Source organism: Lactuca sativa, chromosome 9 (genome assembly GCF_002870075.4).
Source record: "Lactuca sativa cultivar Salinas chromosome 9, Lsat_Salinas_v11, whole genome shotgun sequence".
NCBI classification, from domain to species: domain Eukaryota; kingdom Viridiplantae; phylum Streptophyta; class Magnoliopsida; order Asterales; family Asteraceae; genus Lactuca; species Lactuca sativa.
Window position 1 is genome coordinate 21453913 of NC_056631.2, and position 25205 is coordinate 21479117.

General features: G+C 34.3%; 1 protein-coding gene across 1 annotated transcript; it reads left to right on the forward strand.

The window, feature by feature from the left end:
* The first annotated feature begins 14276 nt into the window (after nucleotides 1–14276).
* Nucleotides 14277–22049, forward strand: LOC111880083 (ABC transporter G family member 31). Its single transcript, XM_023876491.3, has 24 exons — nucleotides 14277–14808; nucleotides 14974–15094; nucleotides 15400–15488; nucleotides 16329–16413; nucleotides 16495–16651; nucleotides 16734–16810; nucleotides 16906–17050; nucleotides 17141–17442; nucleotides 17539–17820; nucleotides 18047–18363; nucleotides 18449–18609; nucleotides 18678–18781; nucleotides 18875–19031; nucleotides 19108–19170; nucleotides 19370–19485; nucleotides 19562–19900; nucleotides 19974–20264; nucleotides 20342–20425; nucleotides 20506–20639; nucleotides 20724–20951; nucleotides 21032–21203; nucleotides 21289–21376; nucleotides 21463–21629; nucleotides 21707–22049. The coding sequence occupies exons 1-24, from the start codon at nucleotides 14477–14479 to the stop codon at nucleotides 21974–21976; spliced, it is 4281 nt and encodes a 1426-aa protein (XP_023732259.1). The 5' UTR covers nucleotides 14277–14476; the 3' UTR covers nucleotides 21977–22049.
* The last annotated feature ends 3156 nt before the right edge of the window (nucleotides 22050–25205 follow it).

Below are 25205 nucleotides of genomic sequence, written 5' to 3' on the forward strand. Positions count from 1 at the left end.
CCACGCCCGCTATCCTGGGCCTCTCCCGCTACAACGGCCCAGCCTCCAGGCCCCGCCTGGCTTCGAGCCCCGCTCGGATACAGATCTGTTTCACTTAGGCCTCACCTGTCACAGGGCCTCGCCCACTAACATATAATAGCACATAAACATATCACATCACATCACATAAGCTCAACACATACTAACGGATCTTGTCCTAAGGCCTCGCCTATCTCTGGGCCCCGCCCTTGTCCTGCTACTGATGAGTCATGGAACCCCGTCCATACTCCTGCTGATAGTGAGGTACGGGCCCAGCCCACCCTCACTCCTTCCCTAACTTGGGCCTCGCCCCTGATCTGCTGCTACTGAGATGTGGAACACCATCCACACTCTGCTATTGGTGAGATACGAGACCTCGCCCACACTCACCTCCCTACCAGGCACATACAGGTATCACACAGACAACAAGTATAAACTATCACATAAACCATTCCTTGGGCACCCGCCCTCTATTATTGGACCTCGTCCCGTATATCATACTAGCATATTGTGCCTAGGGCTAACCCTCAGGTCTTCTACTCATAACTACATGGGTCGGCATTGTGGCCGTAGACCCATTCATACAAAGGGAAACTCACCTGCACTGGCTGAACTTGCTGATGATCCCACTAGCCGCTGCCCGACAACTCTCTGAACTCCGGCTCCACCCGCTCCCCGAGCTACCAATAACAATGCAACACTGAGTCTAACTGACCCCCGAAAGACTACCAAGTCAACTCTGGTCAAAGTCAAAGTCCTGGTCAAAGTCAACCTTCCAGGTCAACCCTACTCGTCGAGTCACCCTACTGACTCGCCGAGGCCGAGTTCATAAGTTCCGAGTCCTTCCACTCGCGACTCTACTCGCCGAGTCAGTCCATGACTCGCCGAGTCTACCGATTTCCGAGTCCTGACCTGTCCAACTCACCGAGTCTCTAATCGACTCACTGATTCGAGTCTAAACTCGAAGGGTTTGGGGTTTCGCGACCTGACTCGCCGAGTACAAGGCAATCTTCATCCAACTCGCCGAGTTGTTCTTCCAACTCACCGAGTTCATGCCCAACTTCATCCAACTCGATGAGCTGTTCATCCAACTCGTCGAGTTCCTCCTCATCTTCAAGCTACTTGCCGAGTCCACTCAAAGGACTCGCCGAGTCCATCCGGTCCTTCATACATGCAGAGGACTTTTGAGTCATACAGGGACTCAAATCTGTAGATCTACCCTTCCCAAGCCTATTCCTCACGTAAAGTTGCAAACTTTACGTGTAGAGAAGGAGATCTAGGCAAAATACACCATAAACTAGGGTTTAAGGCAAGGAGGCTCCATAATCAACTCAAGGGCTGCTACTTTATGCTTCTCAAGACCATAATATGCTTAGATCTAAAGTAGCAACTTCAGATCTGGCTTCTAACTCAAAATAATAACATTATGGCTAAAAAGCCCCAACAACCACACATAGATCTAGGTGCAAAAGGGGTCCAGGAACTCGTTTATTACCTCCAAATGCTCAGAATGAACTCACAATCCCAGATCTATAGTCCCTTCTTGCTCCTCCAAGTTCCTTCTTCCTTCTCCAAGCTTTAATGCACCTTCCAAGGCAACAAATGGCTCAAAAAGAGGATATGGCGGCTAGGGTTTAATGTTCTGGGTGAAAGAGGCAGTAATGGAACCCTAGGGGAGAGAATGAGGCGCTTAAATAGGCTTCAAGTCCCGAATTTAGGGTTTTCCTTGCACAGACCAGACTCGCCGAGTTGGTCACTTACACCTCGACCCGGATCCCGCTCGGACTCGCCGAGTCCCTCCTTGGACTTGCCGAGTCGACCCCTAAACTTAGGGTTTTCTTTCCTTTCTTGGCCTTCAAAACTTTGGGTGTTACAGTATTGGAACTAAATGAAATAACTTTTATATTTATATACATATACAAGTATATATAACTAAAATTTAAACGACATTCGGACAGATAACCGGTACTCTAAGCCCACATCCAAACAAGGAAAAGGAAATAAAGTAAGTTATCGGTCGTAGCCCTTTAAATCTTATTTATGTATGTATGTATGTATGTGTGTGTGTGTGTATATATATATATATATATATATATATATATATATATATATGATTTTTGGGGAAAAATATAATTTTATAAAATTATTTAAAGAGTTTAGCATTTTGAAATACTTTTGGTGACTTGATGTCATTTTAACACAATTTGATACCATTTGATTTGATGATAATTGAAATCCATTTTGGTGAGATATTTTGAAACCATTTGTTTGTAACACAAAATCCTTGTGTTAGACTTGTATTCCCCCCCCCCCCTAAAACTATAAAAACTATGAAAATACGGGGGTATGAACTCACATTTGTGTGAGTGAATTGGATGAAAGATTGACATAAGATGCTTGGTATGCCAAGTGAAGTCTCGAGCACAAATGGATCCTATTTAGCATATATTAACATATATATGTATGAAATTAGGGCCTATAACAGCTAATATATAAAGGAAACAACCTTAAGAGCTAGGAAACACTTACAATGAAGTGTTAGAACCGAAAATGAAGGGCTGAAAGATGATCACGACCACACAAGAGGGGTTCACGGCCCTTGATGGGTTCATGGTCCAAGAACACTTGAAGTGTTCACGACCCAAATAAAGAGTTCACGACCCTGATTTCTTGATGAATGAAGAACGCCTTATGATCCTAAGCAAGTTCCTAAGAAGATTCAAAGGTTTTCAGATGGGTGTTCTTCGTGTTCTTTGCATGTTCTTCGTGAAAACTAGTGAAATTAACGGATTTCAGCCTAGTATAAGAAGATTGAAGGATGTTCTTGAAATGATAACAAGATCAAGAAATGATAATTGTTAGATCTTAGGAAGAACTAGTGATTATCACTTGAATCTGATGAGAAAGGATGAATTTAACATGTTCTTAAGGAGAGAGGTTGTTCTTGGCTGATGATACTTGAGAGAGAATGGGAGAGTTCACTGCTGGAAGATGAGAAATGAGGAAAAAATGGCTAACACCCATATATATAGGTGAGGGTTCACGGTCCGATGGGTTCACGGCCGTGAACCTCGTTTGTGGTCTGAAGGCGGTTGCTGTGGTCGAGATAGCATTCACGGTCTGAGGGTTTGCGGCCCTCATTCACGGGCGAAGCCTGTGCTTGTTCTCGGTTGCGAGGCTGTTGTCCGAAGGGAAAAGAAAGAAAAAGGATGATGCGAATGTTCTCAGATCCAACTTATTCCCTTCTTAACACATAATATTCTTAGAGTTTTTAATAAGTAAAGGTTATTGTACTAACCTTAATAAAATCCAATTAATAAAGAGGACTTTAGTTGACCCAATTTTGACTTTACAAGAAGAAAATAACGGGATGTTACAAAAATACTGCTTAGGGGATTCCTCAGTAATATATGTCAGTAAGACAACCATCAGGGGATGGAATACATCTAGTGAACACGTAGTTCAAAAACACCTACAGGTTGCGAGCTTGTCAGTGTTCCACTGGACTGTTTAGAATAATCTATGGTCGTCATCTATACTTCGCTAGATGACTGGATCAACTTTAACATTAAGGCTTCTCATCATTTTATTTTATCTTTCATCATGTATTTCATTTGCCCATCTTTACCCAACATATTTATAGGTATAAAATACATATACAATTTAAATCAAGTAAAACATGTATAAATCGTTCATCCAACATAGATATCCAAAACACAGATAATATGCACATATAGCACGTAATTTATATTAAATACTTCATATATATATATATATATATGTGTGTGTGTGTGTGTGTGTGTGTGTAAGATGAAAGTAACTATGCACTCACTTGTTAAAGTGATGACTCGAAATTTGGGCAGCGCTTCGCTTCTAACAATTGTCTTTTCCATTGACAAAACCTAGTATTATTATCGTTAAACTTTAGTCTAATATTTATTGAGACTAATTATTAGTCTAGATTTATTATTAACTCGAAGTCTACTTTCATGATGTATCAAGTAAGGAACAACCAGGTAGGATTATATCGTAGGTAGAGTGCGTTTGGTATACGAAGTATACTGTTTGGAAATCTCACTTTAAACACCTCACTAAATCACAGCCTAAACATCATCTCCGTAAATAAATCAATCAGTATAATGACTTTGAATCAATGATAAATCTTGTTTATAGGTTTATAATAACGATAATGAACTTAAACATAAGTTATATTTAAAGTAGGGTAAGCATAACTCTCTCACAAGGGGGCTTAGCGAGGAACCGGGTTCTGCGCGGGCAGAACTTCTGAGCCGAAAGCTCTACTTCTCGGGGTCTTCTGGCGCTCCGAGACTCGCTTCTAACAACTAAGAGGTTCCAGGGGAAAGAATAAAAGGGTTTGGGGTGTTTGAGAGAGATTGGTTGAGAAAGGTGTGAGAAAAATGAGTGAAAACGAGCTCTATTTATAGGCTGCCAGCTCTCTTGTACGTGGGGCGTACGCAAGGGAACGTTGGGTATACTCAGTATGTTGGGTGTACTCCGAGCTACGCTGGGCGTAATCCTGCCGAGTGTCTCAATCTCGTGCAAAGCCGTGAGGAGGAAGTACTGGCCCAGATCTTGCCACGTGGCACTTCGAGATTTATCCCAAAAACTAATTATCTTCTAAAATTTGTAACTTTCGCATACAAGCTCTATTTTGATGTTCCTTATATCCACGCGTAGGTAGCGACGTGATCTACAACTTTCGTTTAGACTACATCGACTAATTTTGACTTTATTTTTAGAGTTATATTTTAAGAGGCTTAGACAAGTTCGTTAAAAATTCATAACTTTATCATCCAACGTCCGATTTCGACCGTCTTTATATCATTGAGCTCCTATTAACGAGATATTCGATTCTCTTTTAGGTTCTGTCGGTTAAAAATTGATCGATCTGAATTTCGATTTTCGGACTGTCTACTGCTATGCTAAATTTTAGAAAAGCATAATGTCCTCAAACGAAGTCAGATTTTGACGTTCTCGATATATATATATATATATATATATATATATATATATATATATATATATATATATATATATGTTTTTAGTTTAACATATACTACAAATTTAGTTTAGATTGCTAAGGCTAAAAAGTAGTTTATCAAAAATTCACTTTTCACGATACGCGGCGTCGTGTCGGTTTAGTCGTAAAACTTCGACGGGTCATAACTTCTTCGTTATATGTCGGATTTCAACGTCCTTATATCTCCGGAATCCTTGTCACGACTACTTCAACTTCCTTCATAGATATTGGGTCTATCTATTATTTTATTTTTGACGCATATTTTTATTATTGTTTTATTATATCATTATAAGCCCATATGTTCCACATAAATCTCATAATACTCAAATATTTCTTCTTAATTACTTCAAAATAGGTAATAATTGTTGACCATAACTATTACATCATAATAATAATGCTTAACCAGAAACACGGGCGTTACAGTCATATACCATTGTCCCTTAGAATATGAGGGACTTATTTGAGAATATAGGATTGTGATGGGTTAGTTGCATGTGCATTGCATCTTGATTATGAACCTATCTATTTTAAACTTCTATATATTATATTATGAAATGAGAAATGACTTTGGAAATAATTTGTGATACAAGGAAATGGTTATGAAAAAGGTCATTATCTTGAAAAAGGTTTTTCAAATGGTTTGGGAATCTTGACTTAGGATTTGGGTATCGCCATCCCTAATTTCATTCTATAGCCGGATTTTGGTATTATTTACTAGGCTCTCCAAGCCTAACCTATTATTTTGACAAATACTCGTAGATGAAGTTGAAGGCATTATGTAGCAAGGTTGGACATTTAGAAAGCTATAGCTTGTTATGGTTTACTAAACTTATGTAATAATATTTAAATTGGAAACCCTCGTACTTGGAACTATTAACTTTTAAACTGGAACCGTTTTTATGAGTTTTTGGAACATTCTTCAATGTTATTTTCAAAAAGTAAATATTTTTGAAAAGATTATCCAATTTCAACTAGCTCGTACGAGGGTATTTCACAATCTTTATCAGTTACCATGGGAATATGATTAGAATCATCGTCCATGGTTGCATGCAAAAAACGCCATCATGAAAAGGGAGGTTTTACCATTCGAACAAAAAGGAGAAATGAAATCCACTGATCTCTTCTTCTAATATGAACTAAATGGAAGAGAGTGTGGGAAGAAGGAGACAATGTTAAGTTCCAAGGGAAAACATTTCTAATTTAGTTTGGATTAGGAACTAAGGTGCTGGTTTTTTTAAATCACTTCTGACTACTTATTGTTGCACCGCGCAGCGCACGCACAACAGTTGACCCTTCGCAGTTGTTTGTTTTTCAGAAGACTTCTGATTTAAAAACTGATGTGCTTGTGCTGCGTGGCGCAACACTGGACCATCTGCTTCAAAGTTCAAACATCTTCACACTTTACTTTAACTTATTGCAGCAGTCGGCAGACGTTAAAAATAAACAGACCTTTTATTACATGTTACAGTCATTTGGTCCACCTCAGAGAGTTGTAGAGGTGATCCATAGACTTCTGACATTTTTCGTTTTGAAAAAACAAACAACACTTAAGTTTGCAACATTTTCAATAGTTGGACGAAATAGTACAATAAGACATAAACTTTAGGGGCTAAAAATGTAATTTTTTCTCTTTTTTTATTTTATTTATTTAATTTATGAATCAATTCTTAAGATCAATTATCATTTTCAACTTTTTTGTGCTTACAACTACAAAGTACGACCCAACCGTAGCCCAACCCAAAGATTTTTAACAAGACGAATACTATAATGCCTCTAGCGGTCTAGCCCATTGTACCTTTCTTCACTTCTTTGTCTTCGTGAACCAATTCGAATACTAATAATGATCACAAAAAACACCAAAATATTTCGATTTAAAAAAAAAATAGACCATAACTTTATTCTTCGTTCTTTTTTTTTTCCGACTAAAAACACCTCTTTTTCGACTTTCGACCCATAATAATAGTGCTGGTGGGTTGAAAGTTGGAAATAACCCACAAAACGCGTGATTTGAGAAACGAAATAAACATAGATCAACAGGAACTCAAAAAAGTCCTTATAAGCATGATTTAGTGAAAAGACGTTTGGATTTTATATAAATTAACTGGAAAATGAAACTTTTTTCCTTGAGCTTCATTTACTAATTTCTCATTTTCTGTCACTACTCGCCATATATTAGAATTATTTGATAGGAGATGTTTTTACAAAGTAGTTTTTTTTTTTTTTTTTCACAATAATTTATGCTTTAAATGAGTTGGATAATATTTTTTTTTAAATAATAAATACATGTTGTTGTTGTGTATAACAAAAAAGTGTTATATTAGAATCAATTCTTTTGTTTGATGTATGTTGAATGTACAACTTAGAGTCTATGTTTACAACTAAAGCGATATTGACATTCATACATTATTGATTGAAATTCAGATAATGTTGACCATACGACCATGACTATCCCGATTTTCGAAATTTTGATTGTTCCTAATAGGATATAACCTAACTCAATCTATGTATATCCTCCTTACATACCGAGCCAAGTATATACCGAACCAGTCATGTACTGAATCAGGTATATACTGGATTAGGTATATACCAGATAGGGATGTGCAAAAAAAAAAACCAAAAACCGAAACTGAAAAAACCGAACCATTTTAAAAAACCGATGGTTTTGTTTTTGTTTTTAGAAAAACCGATTTTTTAGGTTCGGTTTTATTTTTCTATATTTAGAAACTGAAAAAAAAAAAACGAAACGAACCGAAATACACAAAATGACGTCGTTTTATATATAAATATCACATCATTAATAAAGTAATCTATAAAATAATAAAAATTAATATTTCATGGTTTAGGTGAAACGCCAATATAATAAGAAAGGTTAGAGGATTAAAAATATAAAAAGATTCAAATCACATACATTTCATATAGATTGTGAGATTCAAAAGTGAATATTTTTTTATACTATAAAATGAAGGAAATAGTTAATTCGACCATCCCACAATAATTATTCGTAAATGAAAACGCAAACAAAAAATAGACACCATTTTTTTACAATAATTTCCTTTTTTGTTTAAATGGACGAGATATATTGCATATTTGTAGTAGAGTATATATTAAATAAGTATGAGCTTTTAAAATCCAATGAGCCGGGACTAATAATTTAGTTACTAAAAACCCGAAATATAAAACCGAAATAACTGAAACCGAAACCGAACCATGCTCATCCCTAATACCGGACCAGGCATATACCGAAGCAATCATATGCCGAACCATATGAAATAATTAACAAAGTATGAGAATACATCACAACAGTGTAACAATAAATAGGAGCTCACAAAAAATATTATGTATAAGGATGTTTGACTGATGCGTCCTCAAACCAACGAACCACAACTGTAAAAACAGCTAACAAGTACATACGAGTCTACCTTCGGGGGTACGGTCATTAATGCGACATGATGACATACCTATTCGGTGTAGGAAGAAGGTATTGCCCCTCAATATCGGCTATAAATAAAGAACGAAGAACACTTTACAAGGCAGGGGCGGATGCAAGTAGAAAATAAGGGCACATGCCCCTAATGGTTTTGAAGTTTTCTATATAGATTACAATTGAATTTTGATAAAAAAAATTATTTTTAATAGAAAACGCCATCAATGCTTTTGGGCTGTTGGGATGAAGTTGAAGAAATATATAACCCAAAACTTTTAAGATTTATAACATCGATCCTTATAATCTCTGGAATGAAAATTCGGAGGCCCGTCAGTTCCTGTTTTGCAAACAGGTTATCTGTCTAATTTTAATGGTTTTGCCCATACACTTAAGTGAACTTACAACTCGACCCTTAGTCTATATGGATTTTTTTTTCTAAAAGAAAAACTATTTTTAGAAAATATCCATTAAAAAGGATGAAAATTTTGAAACACAAAACAAGAAAAGAAGGATACACCATCCATCTTTTATTATTTTTTCATGAAGTTAGAATCAAGATGTAAAAGATTTTTGAAATATAGAAAGGGAAAAAGGAGAAAGAAAAATAATTTGTAAGAATGACATTAAGAAAGAAAAAAATAACATTTTGAAAGATAAAGAAAGGGAAAGGGAAAGGAGAAAGACAAAGTGAGAAAAAAAAAATTAAAGTGTTACACAACATCAACTTACTCGTGAATTTTGATTATTTTTTGTGAAATTATAATTTTTTTTTTGTGAATTAACATCAATTTTTTAGAATATGATAAAAAAAATCGTGAAATATATGGGAGGATGCCCTGTAAAAAGAAAATTCGCAAAAAGATATGTAGTTTGTAATATATTTGTGTAACATTAATGGTAATTTGCGACAAATATTAGAAAAAGTAGTCGTTTAGACCTTTAGGGGTATACCATAACTTTTTTTTCGTTATTTGTTATTTTTGTAGTGTCATTGTAATTTTCCTATTTAGTTATTTATTTAGGATATCACAACAATAGACATGAAAACACTAATTGAAAGACGATACCAGGAAAAGCTTTGTGTACAATCTGGTTAGTACTTGCACTCAAGATTTAATGTATATGTTTTTATGGAAACTAACTATTAGTAATGTTCAAAAACTGTAATCGATCTTACATGACAATGTGTTATTGTAGATTGCGAGTTTGTTTAAGGTGTTGCATTGACGCATCAACATGAACAGTCTATTTTATGTCTTCTTTGTTTATTGTTGTCTTCTTTAATTATTTTATATGAGGTCATGAATTTCATTTATTATGAAGTCACGATTAGCTAGAAAAGTTTCTAAATTATCATATCATATCATATTATACTTATGAAAGAGTCATTTTTCTACCATCACATGCATTTGAGACTCCCACACCTCTTTTTCCTAGCGTTTCATGCATTTGAAACTCCCACACCTCTTCAACTTTAAAATAAACAATCAATACACTCAATGACTTATAAAAGAGGCATATTTCCAAGCACCATATTTATTTGAAACTCTCATGTTTTTCATATTCTCTAATGACTTTTCAAATGTATTTTAATAATGACTATTAATTGCTTATACATCAAGCATATTATATAAGTTGTTACATAGGATTTTTGAATCTTTGTTTCTCTCTTTAGTTCTTGGTTTCCTACACATCTCACTTTGAGTGAAATTCTTTATGCATCTTCTTAGTTTATAATGTCATCAATTTGGAATATTACAGTTTTAACAACATTGCACCATATTTCTCCAATCATTCATGTAAGAAGAATGTTGATTACATTGTGTTTTTATATAGAAAAGGCAAAATATGATTTGTTGTGTGATGGATTTAAAAAAATGATGGTCGGATGTTGTATATTTAATTGTAGTGGATGTCTAATATTAAGATGTGGTTCGTAATATTCTTTTTCTATGTTGATATCCTTTTGTTTATGTTATATGAAGATTATTGTTCACTGTTGGTTGTTTTGTGGTAACTTTATGTTTGTAATTCTATTTTAGTTTCCATTTATGGGTGGTTGTAATTGTACTTTATATTCGTAATTGTATTTTAGTTTGTGTTTATAGTGTTTATGGGCAAGAAAAATATGGGAATGATCAATACTTTGATTGCCGACATTTTTTGTTGTATGCATCATATCCACGTTAATCATAGATGAACATTTAACCTTATGGTTTATGTTATGATAGAGTAAAAAAATATTGTTTTATTTAGGTACCTTTTATCTTTGTTTTGAAAAAGTCTTGCTACCAAGTATTACATGTGTTCCACTTATATAGAAGAAATTCTAAGATGTTTGCATTTTTTTTAATATTGGAATGCAATTGTCCTTTCTATTTTTGCCCTTTGGTGTACGACACAAATGAGCACAAGTAAGATTTAAAATAATTAGCATTATTAATAACTTTATATATAGATAACTTAAAATTCCATTCGGTTAGTATATAATTTTCAACCAAATGTTTAATTTCCTTAACAATTAAATACCAATAGATGTTTATAATTTTCATTTTATTAACAAATATTGTTTTTTCTATGATTAGTAAATAAAATTTGTTATAACTATTCTCGTAAAACAACATGAAAACAATAATAGCTTAAACAACGTAAAATTAAAAAAAAAAAAATAGATAATGATACATTGGAAAAACGATTAATTGTTTGAAATTAATCATAAACGAAATTTAAAAAAAAATGTTTAAATAAATTGTTTTCCAATTACCAACGTCAATAGCTAAAAAAATATATCAAATATTGGGAAATTGTCAGAAAAGTTTCAATATTTTTGGAAAAGTTACAGTTTAGTCTCAAGATTTTTTTTGAACATAAAAGTCCTGATATTCCATTTTGGCTCAAATTCACACAAAAAAAAATCATCTTTTCTCTTTTAACGGGAAATGACATATTATTGTGTTTTTCCAAATAATCAGGACTTTTATGTTCAAAAAAAAATCTTGGGATTAAAGTGCAACGTTTCTGAAAATATTGAGACTTTTATGACAATTTCTCAACTACATTTAACTAACTAAATTCACACACAACATATGAATGAATACCATTGAGATGATATGATCCTAAAATACATCTATCCGAATTGATTGACCATAAGTAGATCCTTCTATATCGAAATTTCAGTTTCTAAAATCATAGTAAAATTCCTGGATAGCCCGATAAGAATGCGGACAAGAACCAAAACGAAATGGTTTTGCTTACGATAAATCAAAATCTAAAGGAAATGACACATTCAGTAAATATTGGAAGAAAGACGGTCATGGGATGTATGGATGCTATACATTGCAAAATAAAGAAAAGACAAATGACTACGATTAATCAAAGGGTAATGATAATTTTGCAAACTAATTTCGATGGAGAGGTTCATATTATTATTGTTGGAGGTGTTGATGACTAATGGAATCTTGATTCGTCTTATGCTTATCACATTTATGGATTATTTTGAAGTATAAAGTCCCAATCTTGCTTTCTAGTTCTTTAGATCTTGTCATTTGAGGGGTTTGACACTTTTTCTCCATTTTATGGGTGATTTTGAAGTTGAGTGAACTCCAACATCTTTTGATCAGTTGTGAATGTTTCTTGGACCCACGGACTAGGAAATTTATGATCTTTTGTCTTCCGTTTTTGCAATGCAAGTTATCTTGGCCCCTTAGGTCATTTTTGTGTATTAAAGTTTAGATCTTGGAAGATTGTGGCATTATTATGGATAAAATTTTATCCATCTAGACATCTTGTTGATTCATATATGAAAGTGGGAGACTTTAACTTAATGGACTAAGTTAAGAATGATGCATTTTTGGGTCGTTTTGAGACTTAAAGTCTATATCTCGGTGGTTGGGAGCTTCCTAATGGATAAAGTTAGAAAATTTATCCATTAAGACCTTGGAAAGGATCAGATCTGAGCTTTGGAGCTCCTAAAACTGGAAGAAAATGGATTAATCTCGTTTGCGTTGTTTAGACCCGTCCCCGCGGCGTGGCCTTAGGCTGCAACGACGTGGCGATTGGGGAGTCAACGACTGTTTTGGCATTTTGTGCCCACGACGTGGCCAAGGAAGGTCACGACATAGAGGGTTGTTGTTGGCAATTTTGACCTTAGCTTTGACCATTAACTTTTTGACAAGTTTGACTTTTGGTCAAACTTGTGTAGAATTTAGCATTTGAGTAAGGATTGGCTTCGATTGAGTAAGGATTGGCTTGGGTTAGATGTTCTATTGTTGAGGTAGCTGTTGGGCTTCTTTGAATAGTTTAGGTGAGTCTCTTCATTGTACTCGTGGGTCGAAGGCACCAATGTCGGCCCACTGGATTATGTTTGTAGGATGCTAGCTGTCTTTGTGACTCTTGTATATGTATGTATGTTTTATATGGGCAGTGCCCGTTATGATGTGGGTGGGGCATGTATGCAATTTAGAAGGGCCCTGTTTATATGTATGTTGTATGTGGTATTTTGGGAAACTCACTTAGCTTTGTGATTATGGTTTATGTTTAAAATGTTTTCAGGTACTTTTGGTTTCAAAAGGAAGGGTCCGACTACATCGCACTGCATCCCCTGAAGATTTATTTCGCATTGACTATTTATAATTTTACTCTGATGTTTTGAGAATACTTTTATTCTGATCGACTTTTGGAATAATGAATGAATGGTACTTATTTAAAATAAAACTTTTACTCGAAAGTTGTGGGACGTTACACAAATAAGTGTTTATTTACCGAATCCATACCTTAGATCTACAAATCGATCAACAAAGAAGAAAGTAGAGAGGATAAGAGGAAGATTGTGGCCGGTTGCATGCTTCACCAAAAATCATGATAACAGTGATGGTTTTCCAACCACCTCTCAAGACTCCAACAACCCTCCATCTTTACTTACCACTATCGCTCCATCAGAAACCACCGACGGGTTTACAGATCTAAGATGATCAGTGTAGATGGCAATGACAATGATGACCAGATGATGGTGCATATCTGAGACGATAGTGCAAAGAAAACGATCCATTGGTTCACTCCAAGACATTGGTGCGAAGAACATGATGGTTTTAAGGCGAACAAGTGGTGATAACACTCACAGGTAGCAACGACAATGTCAAGTGGTGATGACACCACTGCTTCAGACGTCGACGTATATATAGAGAAGGTTCGTTGGAGAATGGCGATGATGATAGGAATAGCCACCTGAGGGAGCAACTGTCAATGGTAGTTAAGGAGTGTGGTTTAGGGTGTCTTCAAAAAGTTTAGAGAAGAGAAAGAAAAAGAGATATCACTAAAGGGAGGGTGAGGTGGGTGGGAATGTGGGGAGTGGGCCTTATTTTTTTTAATTTAACAATAATAATAATAATAATAATAATAATAATAAATTAATTGAAAAATAAATAGACAAAGGACATTATAGTCATTTAGACATGGCATAGACTAAAACCGAAACAAAATCATTTGTTAGGGATGAAGCACGCAACTTTTAATGGCACAAGAGGCAATCCAAGTTTATTTTTGAAAATATAGATTGAACATGTCTTTTGATATATGAGGGACTATTTGTGTAATTTACTTCGTTAAATATGTATTAATGAAATAATAAATATTAAATATGTATTTAAATATTTTAACCTAGAATTTATTGATTTCATTTTATATGAAACGTGATGGACTAAATAGTCAAAAACTCAAAATTAAAATATCAAATGCAAAATAGCACATAAAGGGGGATATTTTCGTCTTTTCATCACTTCAAAATTCGCGGGCCAACTGTAATTTGCTAAGGAATAGCGTTATCAGCTCGCCGAGAAACTGTTCGTCCCCGTGAACCCTGAACGATCCAATTCTGTGTGTGTGTCAGAGATTTAACGATCTCGAAGGCAATACCATTCACAGTTAAGCGTCGAGCGATTTGTTGATCAGTGATCATGCAGAAAATTTAACAGGAATATTAGGAAGGGCAGATCTCAATGGCAGCGTCAGATGGCACCGAGTACTTCGATGTGGACATCGAGAGCGGTCATGATATGTTTTCATGGCGGTCAAATGCTGAGGAGGCTCAACGAGACGAGACGGAGCTTCTATGGGCGGCGATAGAGAGGCTACCATCAAGAAAGGAGAAGAAATTCGCGTTACTGAAACGCTCAGTATCCGGATCAAATGGCTCTGAAGAGAGAACGGAAACGATAGACGTTACGAAACTTGATCGACGCAACCGTTCACTTATCGTTAGGAAAGCTCTCGCTACGTCTGAACAGGATAATTATAAACTCCTTGCGGCCATCAAAGAACGATTCGATCGGTATTCGCATTACTTGATGCTAGGTTTTTAGTTTTACTCACTTCAGAATCTGTTTAAATTTGGAGAAATCTCTTTAGTCAAATTTACCGTTTCAATTTTCTTTTGAGGTATTGATGAGTCTAATTTTGTTTTGTTTATCAATTTTTGCATTGATGATGGGAAAAGAGTTGGATTGGAGGTTCCGAAGGTTGAAGTTAGGTTTGAGAAGCTGAACATTGAGGCAGATGTAGTGATTGGCTCTAGAGCTTTACCGACTTTAGTTAATTATTCTCGTGACGTGATTGAGGTCAGTGTGTGTGGTCATCGTCTCATTCATTTAACGAACTATTCAAATTTGGAACATTAACTTTTGGTCAAAATTTAAGTAGATTTCACTATCAATCTTCATAGGTATGTTCTTTTGTAAGCTTAATGTATTTATTAGTGTTTTCTTCAAATATTTATCGAACACATACAATTTTTATGATGGATAAGTAGCTTCGGTCTTCAAATCTCTAATATATGTAACATGCATTTATGACATGCATGTATGACGTTACCTTTTATATAAGTTGCTTACTGATTTCGTTTTGACTTCACTGGTGCTTACAGCATGTCTTAACGAATTTGAGGATTTTCCACCCACGGAGACATCGTCTATCAATCTTGAAGGAGATTAGTGGCTCAATAAAACCAGGAAGGTACTATTGTAATTTGTATATGTACATTGTCTCCTAATACGTGATAACTTGGAAGTGGAAAATAGAATTTCATCATTTTGCATCCGTAGGAGATGTTCTATTGCATGAATCATAGACACATACATAAAGCGTTTATAAGTGATTTGACTACCATATTTTATATTATAAAATGATGTTGCAGAGAATTGTTTAATGTCATTTGTTGGCGATTGAATCAAACATAAAACCTTGTAATTTTGAGAGAGAGGTTTGTCCACACTTATACTTGGGAAATTGGTATGCATGGACAATTGCAGAAACACGTATTGTTCCAAGTGTTTGTGTAACAGGAATATGAGTTCAATACAAATCAAGGGACAGAGATAACAGTTTATTGAGTTTGTATACATTGTAATTACTGGTTACTTTGAGAGTTTGAGGATAATACGGTTTAAGCAATGTTTGTATTAGTAGCAAATTTTGAAACTGAAAAACCATTTTGAAATTGAACAGTGATCTTAATCCATTTTGAGTCTTAATATGATTGTCATGCTTTTACGACAAGAGGAAAGGGGAAAGAAAATATTAAATGTTCATACTTCATACTATTTAGTAGCACTAAAAGGTGCTAAATTTGAAGCAAGGTAGGCACTATTCAGTTCCTTTTCTTGTTTCTTTCCTTTTTCAAAGTTAGAGATATATTGTTTTATCTGGGAGCTTAATGATCAAATCTGAAGAGTTTAAACAGATGTGCGTTATTTGAATTTTCCACTACTTTACCTCATCACTCTAGGAAATTGATTGTCAATTTAACAAAAGAAAGTGTCATATTAAGTCTATTTATGTTTGACTTATGAACAGGATGACATTGCTTTTGGGCCCACCTGGTTCCGGGAAATCTACATTGCTATTAGCTCTTGCAGGAAAACTTGATACTAGCTTAAAGGTATCTATGCACATGCATAATTGCATGGTTTTGGACATGAATGTTTGACCCTTTTCATTTAACATGCTATATTGTTTTCAGAAAAGTGGTAAGATTACATATAATGGCCATGAACTTCATGAGTTCTGTGTTCAAAGGACTTCAGCTTACATTAGTCAAACAGATAACCACATTGCAGAACTAACAGTACGAGAAACTCTGGATTTTGGTGCTAGATGTGAAGGTGAAGGGTTTGCAGGTTTGTCTTGCTGAAAACCTCTGTATATTCCTTTATGGCAATGTTTTCTATTTTTTTGTCTTGTAATATCTTATACATCCAGGAAACTTGAGAGAACTTACTCGTTTGGAAAAGGAAAACAAAGTACGCCCTAGCCCTGAAGTTGATGCATTTATGAAGGTTACCATTTTCAGAATTGTAGTATACTTTCACTACATCCCATACACATCTACACTGTTATCTGAAAATTTAGTTGTATATATGTAAATTACTAGGCATCCTCTGTTGCTGGAAAAAGACATAGTATTTCAACAGATTACATGTTGAAGGTGCTTGGTCTTGATGTATGTTCAGAGACATTTGTTGGAAATGATATGCTCAGGGGTATTTCAGGTGGTCAGAGAAAGAGAGTTACTACAGGTTCTTTTCTCTCTTTTTCAGTCATAAAAATGGTTCCTTTTGTGAAAAAAAAAAAACAAATAGTTTGAGTAAAGCATATTTTATTTTTAGGTGAGATGGTGGTTGGTCCAAGGAAAACCCTTTTTATGGATGAAATATCAACTGGACTAGATAGCTCAACAACGTATCAAATTGTGAGATGCATAAAGAATTTTGTTCATCAAATGGAAGCCACAGTTCTGATGGCTCTTCTTCAGCCTGCACCTGAAACATTTGATCTCTTTGATGATCTGGTGGTATTATCAGAAGGCCATGTGGTATATGAAGGTCCTCGAGAACAAGTGCTTGAGTTCTTTGAATCATTAGGTTTTCAAAAGCCCCCACGTAAAGGCACTGCAGATTTTCTTCAAGAGGTATTTTTTATGTTTATTTGATTATTAATTTTCTAGAATATCACTTTTTTATTAGGAAACTTTACTGCTGAATGCTGATGTGTAATTTTATAATAGGTCACATCAAGAAAAGATCAGGCTCAATATTGGGCTGATTCTTCAAAAGCATATGAATACATTCCAGTTTCAAAGATTTCTGAGGCTTACAAAAAATCCATCTATGGAAGGTCTCTGGAGTCTTCACTTTCTGTACCGTTTGATAAATCTAAGGGCCACGTGTCAGCTTTGAGGAAAAAGGAGTATGGCGTATCAAAATGGAGGCTTTTCCAAGCTTGTTTCTCAAGAGAATTTCTATTGATCAAAAGACATAGTTTTCTTTATATTTTCAAGACCATCCAGGCATGATCTATCTCTTGCTTTCCATGTTTCAAGTATTTACTTCTGTTACAAAACGTGTGTCACATTATATTCTTGTTTCTTGAAAATGTATTTGAACATACAGAAATTATAGAAATTACACAAAGTATTAACATCTAACAACCCCTCAAACTCAAGAGGAGGGTATTGTAAATGATTGTGTGATTTTCAAATGTAACATAACATTTATCTATCACATGACCTACAGGTTGCATTTGTCGGATTTGTTACATGCACACTCTTCATAAGGACAAGATTACACCCCACAAATTTAACAGATGGAAGCCTATATCTTGGTTGCTTATTTTTCGCACTCGTGCACATGATGTTCAATGGATTTTCTGAGCTCCCACTTATGATATTCCGACTACCTGTATTTTACAAGCAAAGGGATAATAATTTCTATCCTGCATGGGCATGGTCTGTTTCTAGTTGGATTCTCCGTGTTCCCTACTCTGCTGTTGAAGCTATTGTATGGTCTACTATAGTGTATTACAGTGTTGGCTTTTCCCCTAGTGTAGGAAGGTATGCCCTATTTATTGCCTCTTATAAAAACTGTCATTAGAATCTTGACATGCTCTTATGACTTGATTACTTGAATTCTTCTCAGGTTTTTCCGTTACGTGTTTGTTCTGTTTTCAATGCACCAGATGGCTTTAGGTCTCTTTCGTACATTGGCTGCAGTTGCAAGAAATGTGATCATTGCCAATACTTTCGGTTCAGCTGCCCTGCTTGTGGTATTCTTGCTCGGTGGATTTATCATGCCCAAAGGTAATTAATTAAATTGCTAAAGTGTTTTTTAATTTAATTTTCATACAAATTAAATTATCTTCTTTCAGATATGATTAAGCCATGGTGGATTTGGGGTTTTTGGATGTCACCTCTCTCATACGCACAAAGTGCAATTGCTGTTAACGAATTTACTTCCACAAGATGGATGAAGGTCTGTTTCTCTCACCAATTAACACTTATGTATGTATGTCTTCTCTATGATAATTCAATGTTGTCATTAAATTCAAACACTACCACTTTACAGAACCTCACTGGTACCAATACTACCCTTGGATACACCGTTCTTCAGTTCCATGATTTGCCTGCTGATGATAATTGGTATTGGCTTGGAGTTGGTGTCTTGTTACTTTATGCTTTGGCTTTCAATATCATAGTGACTCTCAGTTTGGATTATCTTAATCGTATGTGTCACTTATTCATATTTCCATGTCTTAATGTTTTTTTTAAGTCTGGTAACTGTTTCAATTTGCATCACAGCTCTAAAAAGTGCACAGATAGTTCCACCTGATACCGGAGAAAACAATTCAACAGATTCCACAGGTTAATTACTCTTACAGTTGCATGCTTTAAAATTAAACTTATATACTCCCTCCTTCCAAAAAAAAATGCAACATTTTTCTTTTTGGGTTGTCCTAATAACATTTTTTATAAACTATATGATGTTGCAATTTACATTATGGAGGGAGTATATGTTAAAAGAAACTCCAATTTGCAAGTTGCATCTTAACTGGTGATGCAGCTGGCAATCAGGCACCACCTGCTGACACTAGTTGTAGAAGACAAGGCATGACTCTCCCATTCAAGCCCTTATCAATGACTTTTCATAATGTCAATTACTTTGTTGACATGCCAAAGGTACAACAGCTTAACACATGAATAATTAGGTGTCCACCATTTAGCTTAAAAGTTAAAATTACTCAACTTTTTCCAGGACATGAATTTGGAAGGTGTTCCAGAAACAGAAAGGAAGCTGCAACTGTTGTCAGATGTGAGTGGAGTGTTTTTGCCAGGTGTCCTTACTGCCCTAATGGGATCAAGTGGAGCAGGTAAGACCACCTTATTGGATGTCCTTGCTGGTAGGAAAACCGGTGGATACATCGAAGGGGAAATCAGTATCTCGGGCTTCCAAAAAGAGCAATCTACTTTCGCTAGGGTTTCTGGTTATGTAGAGCAAAACGATATACACTCTCCTCAAGTCACAGTCATCGAATCCCTCTTGTTCTCTGCTTTTCTCCGCCTTTCTCCAGATGTCAACAAAAAACAAAGACGAGTTAGTTTCAGGTTTTCCACCATTTTCACCCGATGTAAAATTTCTTATCTGATTGGTCCATTATATTGTGCAGGAATTTGTTGAGGGGGTGATGAAATTAGTTGAGCTTGATAATCTAAGAGATGCTTTAGTAGGCTTGCCTGGGAGTACAGGATTGTCAACTGAACAAAGAAAACGGTTAACAATTGCAGTTGAGCTTGTTGCAAACCCTTCAATCATATTCATGGATGAACCCACATCTGGACTTGATGCAAGAGCTGCTGCCATTGTCATGCGGACTGTACGTAACACAGTTGATACCGGAAGGACAGTGGTTTGCACCATTCATCAACCCAGTATTGAAATATTTGAAGCATTTGATGAGGTTCGGTTTTTACTAATTTGACCTTTATTATAAGTCATGTGGATACTTTGTTCTTATACACTATGTTTCATCCTCAGCTACTTCTTATGAAAAGAGGAGGACGTGTGATTTATGGTGGAAAAGTAGGTGAGAGGTCAAACATTTTGATCAAGTACTTTGAGGTAAAAAAGAAATCCATCATCATGCTTCAAAAGGAACATTGTTTCTATGGTTTTACATTTTCTCTTTTTTTCCTTTCCAGAGTATAAACGGAATTACACCGATGCCAAGTGAATACAATCCTGCGAATTGGATGCTTGAAATGACTACACCTGCTGCCGAAGAAAGACTGGGGCAAGACTTTTCCGTGATTTATAAAAACTCTAAGCAATATAGGTAATCTTTTATAATTGGTGTTGTGACTTGTGAGTACTTACTCTAAACAAAAGCTTGATATTTTTAATCAACATCTTTTGATAGAGATATTGAAGCTTTGATTCAACAAACGAGTACTCCACAACCTGGCTCTGAACCTTTACACTTCTCTTCCACATACTCCCAAACTGGTTTCTCTCAATTCAGTACTTGCTTATGGAAGCAGAATCTTGTGTATTGGAGAAGCCCAGAATACAATGCTGTGAGATTGTTCTTCACAACTATGTGTGCCTTGATTGTTGGTTCTGTATTTTGGGATGTCGGGTCAAAAAGGTAACATGTCATCTGTTGATTGGTTTTTGGCATCACATTTCTTGTTAAACAAATAAACCGTTAATTTATTAATTCTGCAGAAACAGCAGCCAAAACTTAATGGTGGTAATGGGTGCTCTTTATACTGCTGTCATGTTTCTTGGTGTAAACAACTCTTCATCTGTACAACCAGTGATCGCAATTGAAAGAACAGTTTTTTATCGTGAGAGAGCAGCTGGAATGTATTCTGCAATCCCTTATGCTATAGCACAGGTAAATAATCATGTTTTATCTTTTTTTGTCAGTTTGTTTGTTTTTTCTTTCTACATATGAGTTTTGAGTTTGATTTCTACTGTAGGGTCTTGTGGAGATCCCATACATCGCGGCCCAGACAATATTATATGGCATCACTACATACTTCATGATCAACTTTCAGAGGACAATTGGTATGATACATTGATACTTATATATTTACCTTCTTTTACTGTGAATAAAATACAATTACAAATTATTATTGTTGTGGTTGGTGCAGGGAAGTTTTTACTCTACCTTGTGTTCATGTTTTTAACTTTCACTTACTTTACCTTCTATGGAATGTTGGCTATTGGTCTTGCACCATCTCAACAAATGGCTGCTGTTGTTTCTGCTGCTTTTTACTCATTATGGAACCTCCTTGCTGGTTTTCTTGTCCCAAAACCGGTAAACTAACTTTTACCTAATACCAATGTTTTATTTATTTCCCTTTTTTTTTATTTACTTTTGTGTTTTGTATGTAGTTAATACCCGGATGGTGGATCTGGTTCTACTACCTATGTCCAATTGCATGGACATTGCAAGGTCTCATTGGGTCTCAACTTGCTGACGTGGAAGAACCCATCATAGGACCTGGAGGTTTCCAGGGTACAGTGAAAGGCTATTTGAAAGAAGCACTTGGCATAGAATCCAACATGATTGCTCTTTCAGCCTTCATGCTTTTTGCCTTCAGCCTCCTCTTCTTTCTTATCTTTGCACTCTCCCTTAAATTCCTTAATTTCCAAAAAAGATGACCTTCACAGTTCATACTCATACTCACTTCACAATTTTTGTCCACGGGTAAAGATTATCTTCATATTAGGTAAAGGTAAATTAATTAGTTTCGGTAAAGATATTAGGTAAAAAGATGAAATAGTCAAAATTTTGGCCAGGTATTAGGTAAAGGTGTTTGAAATGATAGACACCTACATCTTGCTATCTTCAAGAAAATTCGATTCTTGTTTGAATGTCTCACACAAAGACAAGATCAGGAAAACCAGGAGAATTGAATTCAATTGGAGTTTAATATTTCATCTATATGTCGTAGAAAGGGGTGCAAACGAGTACTCCACATTCCTTTCCAAATTATTTGGGAAAATTTACATATATATATTCAAATAATCACAACTAGGAGTCTAGGAGAATTGAAAAAGAAAAAAGCAAGTCAAATTTCATCAATATTTGAAAAATAATCACAACTACGCACCAGCATACGAGTGGTACGGGAGTACACCACATTCCTTTCCAAATTATATGAGAAAATTTACATATACACTCCCATAATTATCGCTTTCCTACTTTTCCACCCTACATTTAAAAAAAATACACCACATAAGGAATTGGTTTTTCATTCCTCATAACAACAATCTAATGTGATATCGAATCAAGAGCATGATACCTCGTTATAAACCCGAGTTGTGTGTTCTTTGGTTAATTAATCTCTTTCTAACTCATCTTAATATATTCAAAAAAAGTCAAAGTTAAGATAACAAAATCTTTTTCTCCAAGATATAAAAATAAAATCTATTTTTTATATAGGGTAACGAATTAAAAAGATTGTGTTTGAATTAGTAAACTTTGAGATGTATCTGCTTTGATTAAGATAAACAATTTTTTTTCATATTCTAGTGGATGATTGTTAATGGAAAAAACTATTGTAATGTTGGAATCAAATCTGTCTACTGTCATACGTGTTGAGCAAATTATCATATTACCAATATATAAAATTTTAAAACGTCATAACCAAATATTGATTGTTTTTAAAGATGATTACTTAAATTAGAATTTTTTTTAAAACCTTTATACCAAAAACTATTGTTTTTAAAGATGATTACTAAAATGTGAAAATAACTAAAGTTGGTTAATATTTTTATAATCCCCCCTTATTAATTATAATAACCAGAAAGGAACGACCGTACCTACTATCCTTTAAACTTTATTAATCGGTATATTAATACGTTGGTGTTTCATAAATTAAGAATATAATACAAATGCTTTAGTTATTAGTAAAATGTTTTTAGCCTTACCTCTTAACAATGATAAACCAAGAAATTCGTCAACGAGCATTTAAACATTTTGACACTAAAAATGGTATTAACACCGTAAATTGTGTGGGGCTGGAGGAATAAATGAAATTTTTGTTAAGACATGGATTAATTAAACACGGAGGAAACTTCTTTGTACATGTTGATTTTTATGATTGTGCATGAATGAAATAAAGAAGTGGCCCATTTCTTCTAATCTATTTATAAGGTTACCGGTGATTATTGTAATACAAAGTCTAAACATTTATGTTTAAAAAGATGTACGCCATTCTTTTATCTGATCATCTAAAAGATATAATAGTGCTACAAAAAGTTCTGCTTTACGATTATTTGTTTGTTCACTAATAATAATTAATTTGGTCACTCTACCCATATGCTTTTCATTTGTCTTTATTTGTAAATATGGAAGTTTTATTGTACCTTATAAAAAATGTACACATCTAAAACTAATGGAGTATATTCTCATCACATATTATCGATTATTAAATTTATGATTAAATTATAGAAATTTGGAATTTACATAAAAAAATTAATGAAAACTTTTCTTTAATGTTACGACAAAGTATTGGCATAAAAAGGTTGCTTAAAAATAATACCATTTTGAATCATTTTCTTTTATGATATATTTCAAAATAATGGTGAGCAATTACTATGGAACGGAAATAGCATAAAATAATACCCAATTGCTCAAAATGCATATGAACAAATTATTTATAATTCTTATATATAAAAGTTATATAAACACATGATTTTCATAGCTTGAAAAGAAAAATTATGGCATTTCATTTTATTCATACTAATAGTAAGTCGGCATACACTCACCAAAAAATCAATTACAAAGAAAAGGCAATAATAGTATCTTTCTCATTAAAAAAAAACACTCAAAAGAAATAGAAAAAAAAAAGTGTTGTTTGTTTCCTAAAAAACTATTTATAAATGATATTAAACCAAATTGATCAAAAAAATCAAAATTCAATTTTTTTAAAATAGTAAATTGTATTACCTGAGTGGTCTACATAAACACGCCTCAAAATCACATGGAAGGTCAATCGTGAAACACTAGCAATATTTTAAACATATTAAGGTCTGAATCTTGGATCTTTTTATGTGAAATGTTACATCTCAATCATAAGGCTTTCATTATAGAAAAAAATTCCGCCTCAACTTCTTATGTGAAATTCTGCATTTCAACCGTCAACTTTAACACCTTAGTTTGTTGTCACTCCGTCCATCCTTAAAAGATTCATATATTATAGATTTAGATTTAGATGAAAATTTTAATGACATAATACATTTATATAACTTTCGTTCCCAAATGATATGAAAATATAATACTGAATTCTTTATGTCCTATTATCATAAATATTACCTTTGTAATCTATTGTAAATAATAAACGTCTCATAAGACACGACGAGAAATGTTGTTCTATTTTAAAAAATAAACAAGGTTAATTCATGATTCGTTCTACTAATATATGGTATCTTTTTAATATTTTTCTTTCAAGTTAACATAAAGAGATATAAACCAAAATACGATATCATTTTTTAATGTTTTCCACCAAATTTTACATAAAGAAATACAAACCGTATCGTATCTTATAATTAAAATATCTTTATAACTTATATTAATAAAAAATATTAGTTAATGGAGTATATTCCAAGGCCCTTTGAGAGTGAGAAACTACTTAAAATATTTTTATTTAAGATTGTGTAATATCAAAAAATCCTCAAGTATCTTTCCTTGAATAGCTACATTTAAATAATCTCAAGTAAATCACACAAATGGTGTATGTGGTTTGAGATAAACTGAACTGGTCCTTATTTCTTGTTTTTAAACTTGGATTCGCTTATGGTTTTTGTCAAAAAAAATTGGCCAGGTATTAGGTAAAGGTGTTTGAAATGATAGGCACCTACATCTTGCTATCTTCAAGAAAATTCG

Bases quoted from the DNA above. Each gene is read 5' to 3' on its own strand.
- LOC111880083 (XM_023876491.3), top strand. From the start codon at position 14,477: ATGGCAGCGTCAGATGGCACCGAGTACTTCGATGTGGACATCGAGAGC. The intron at 15,489-16,328 runs GTACTATTGTAA...ACTTATGAACAG, and splicing joins GGCTCAATAAAACCAGGAAG to GATGACATTGCTTTTGGGCC. The intron at 19,486-19,561 runs GTACAACAGCTT...AACTTTTTCCAG, and splicing joins ACTTTGTTGACATGCCAAAG to GACATGAATTTGGAAGGTGT.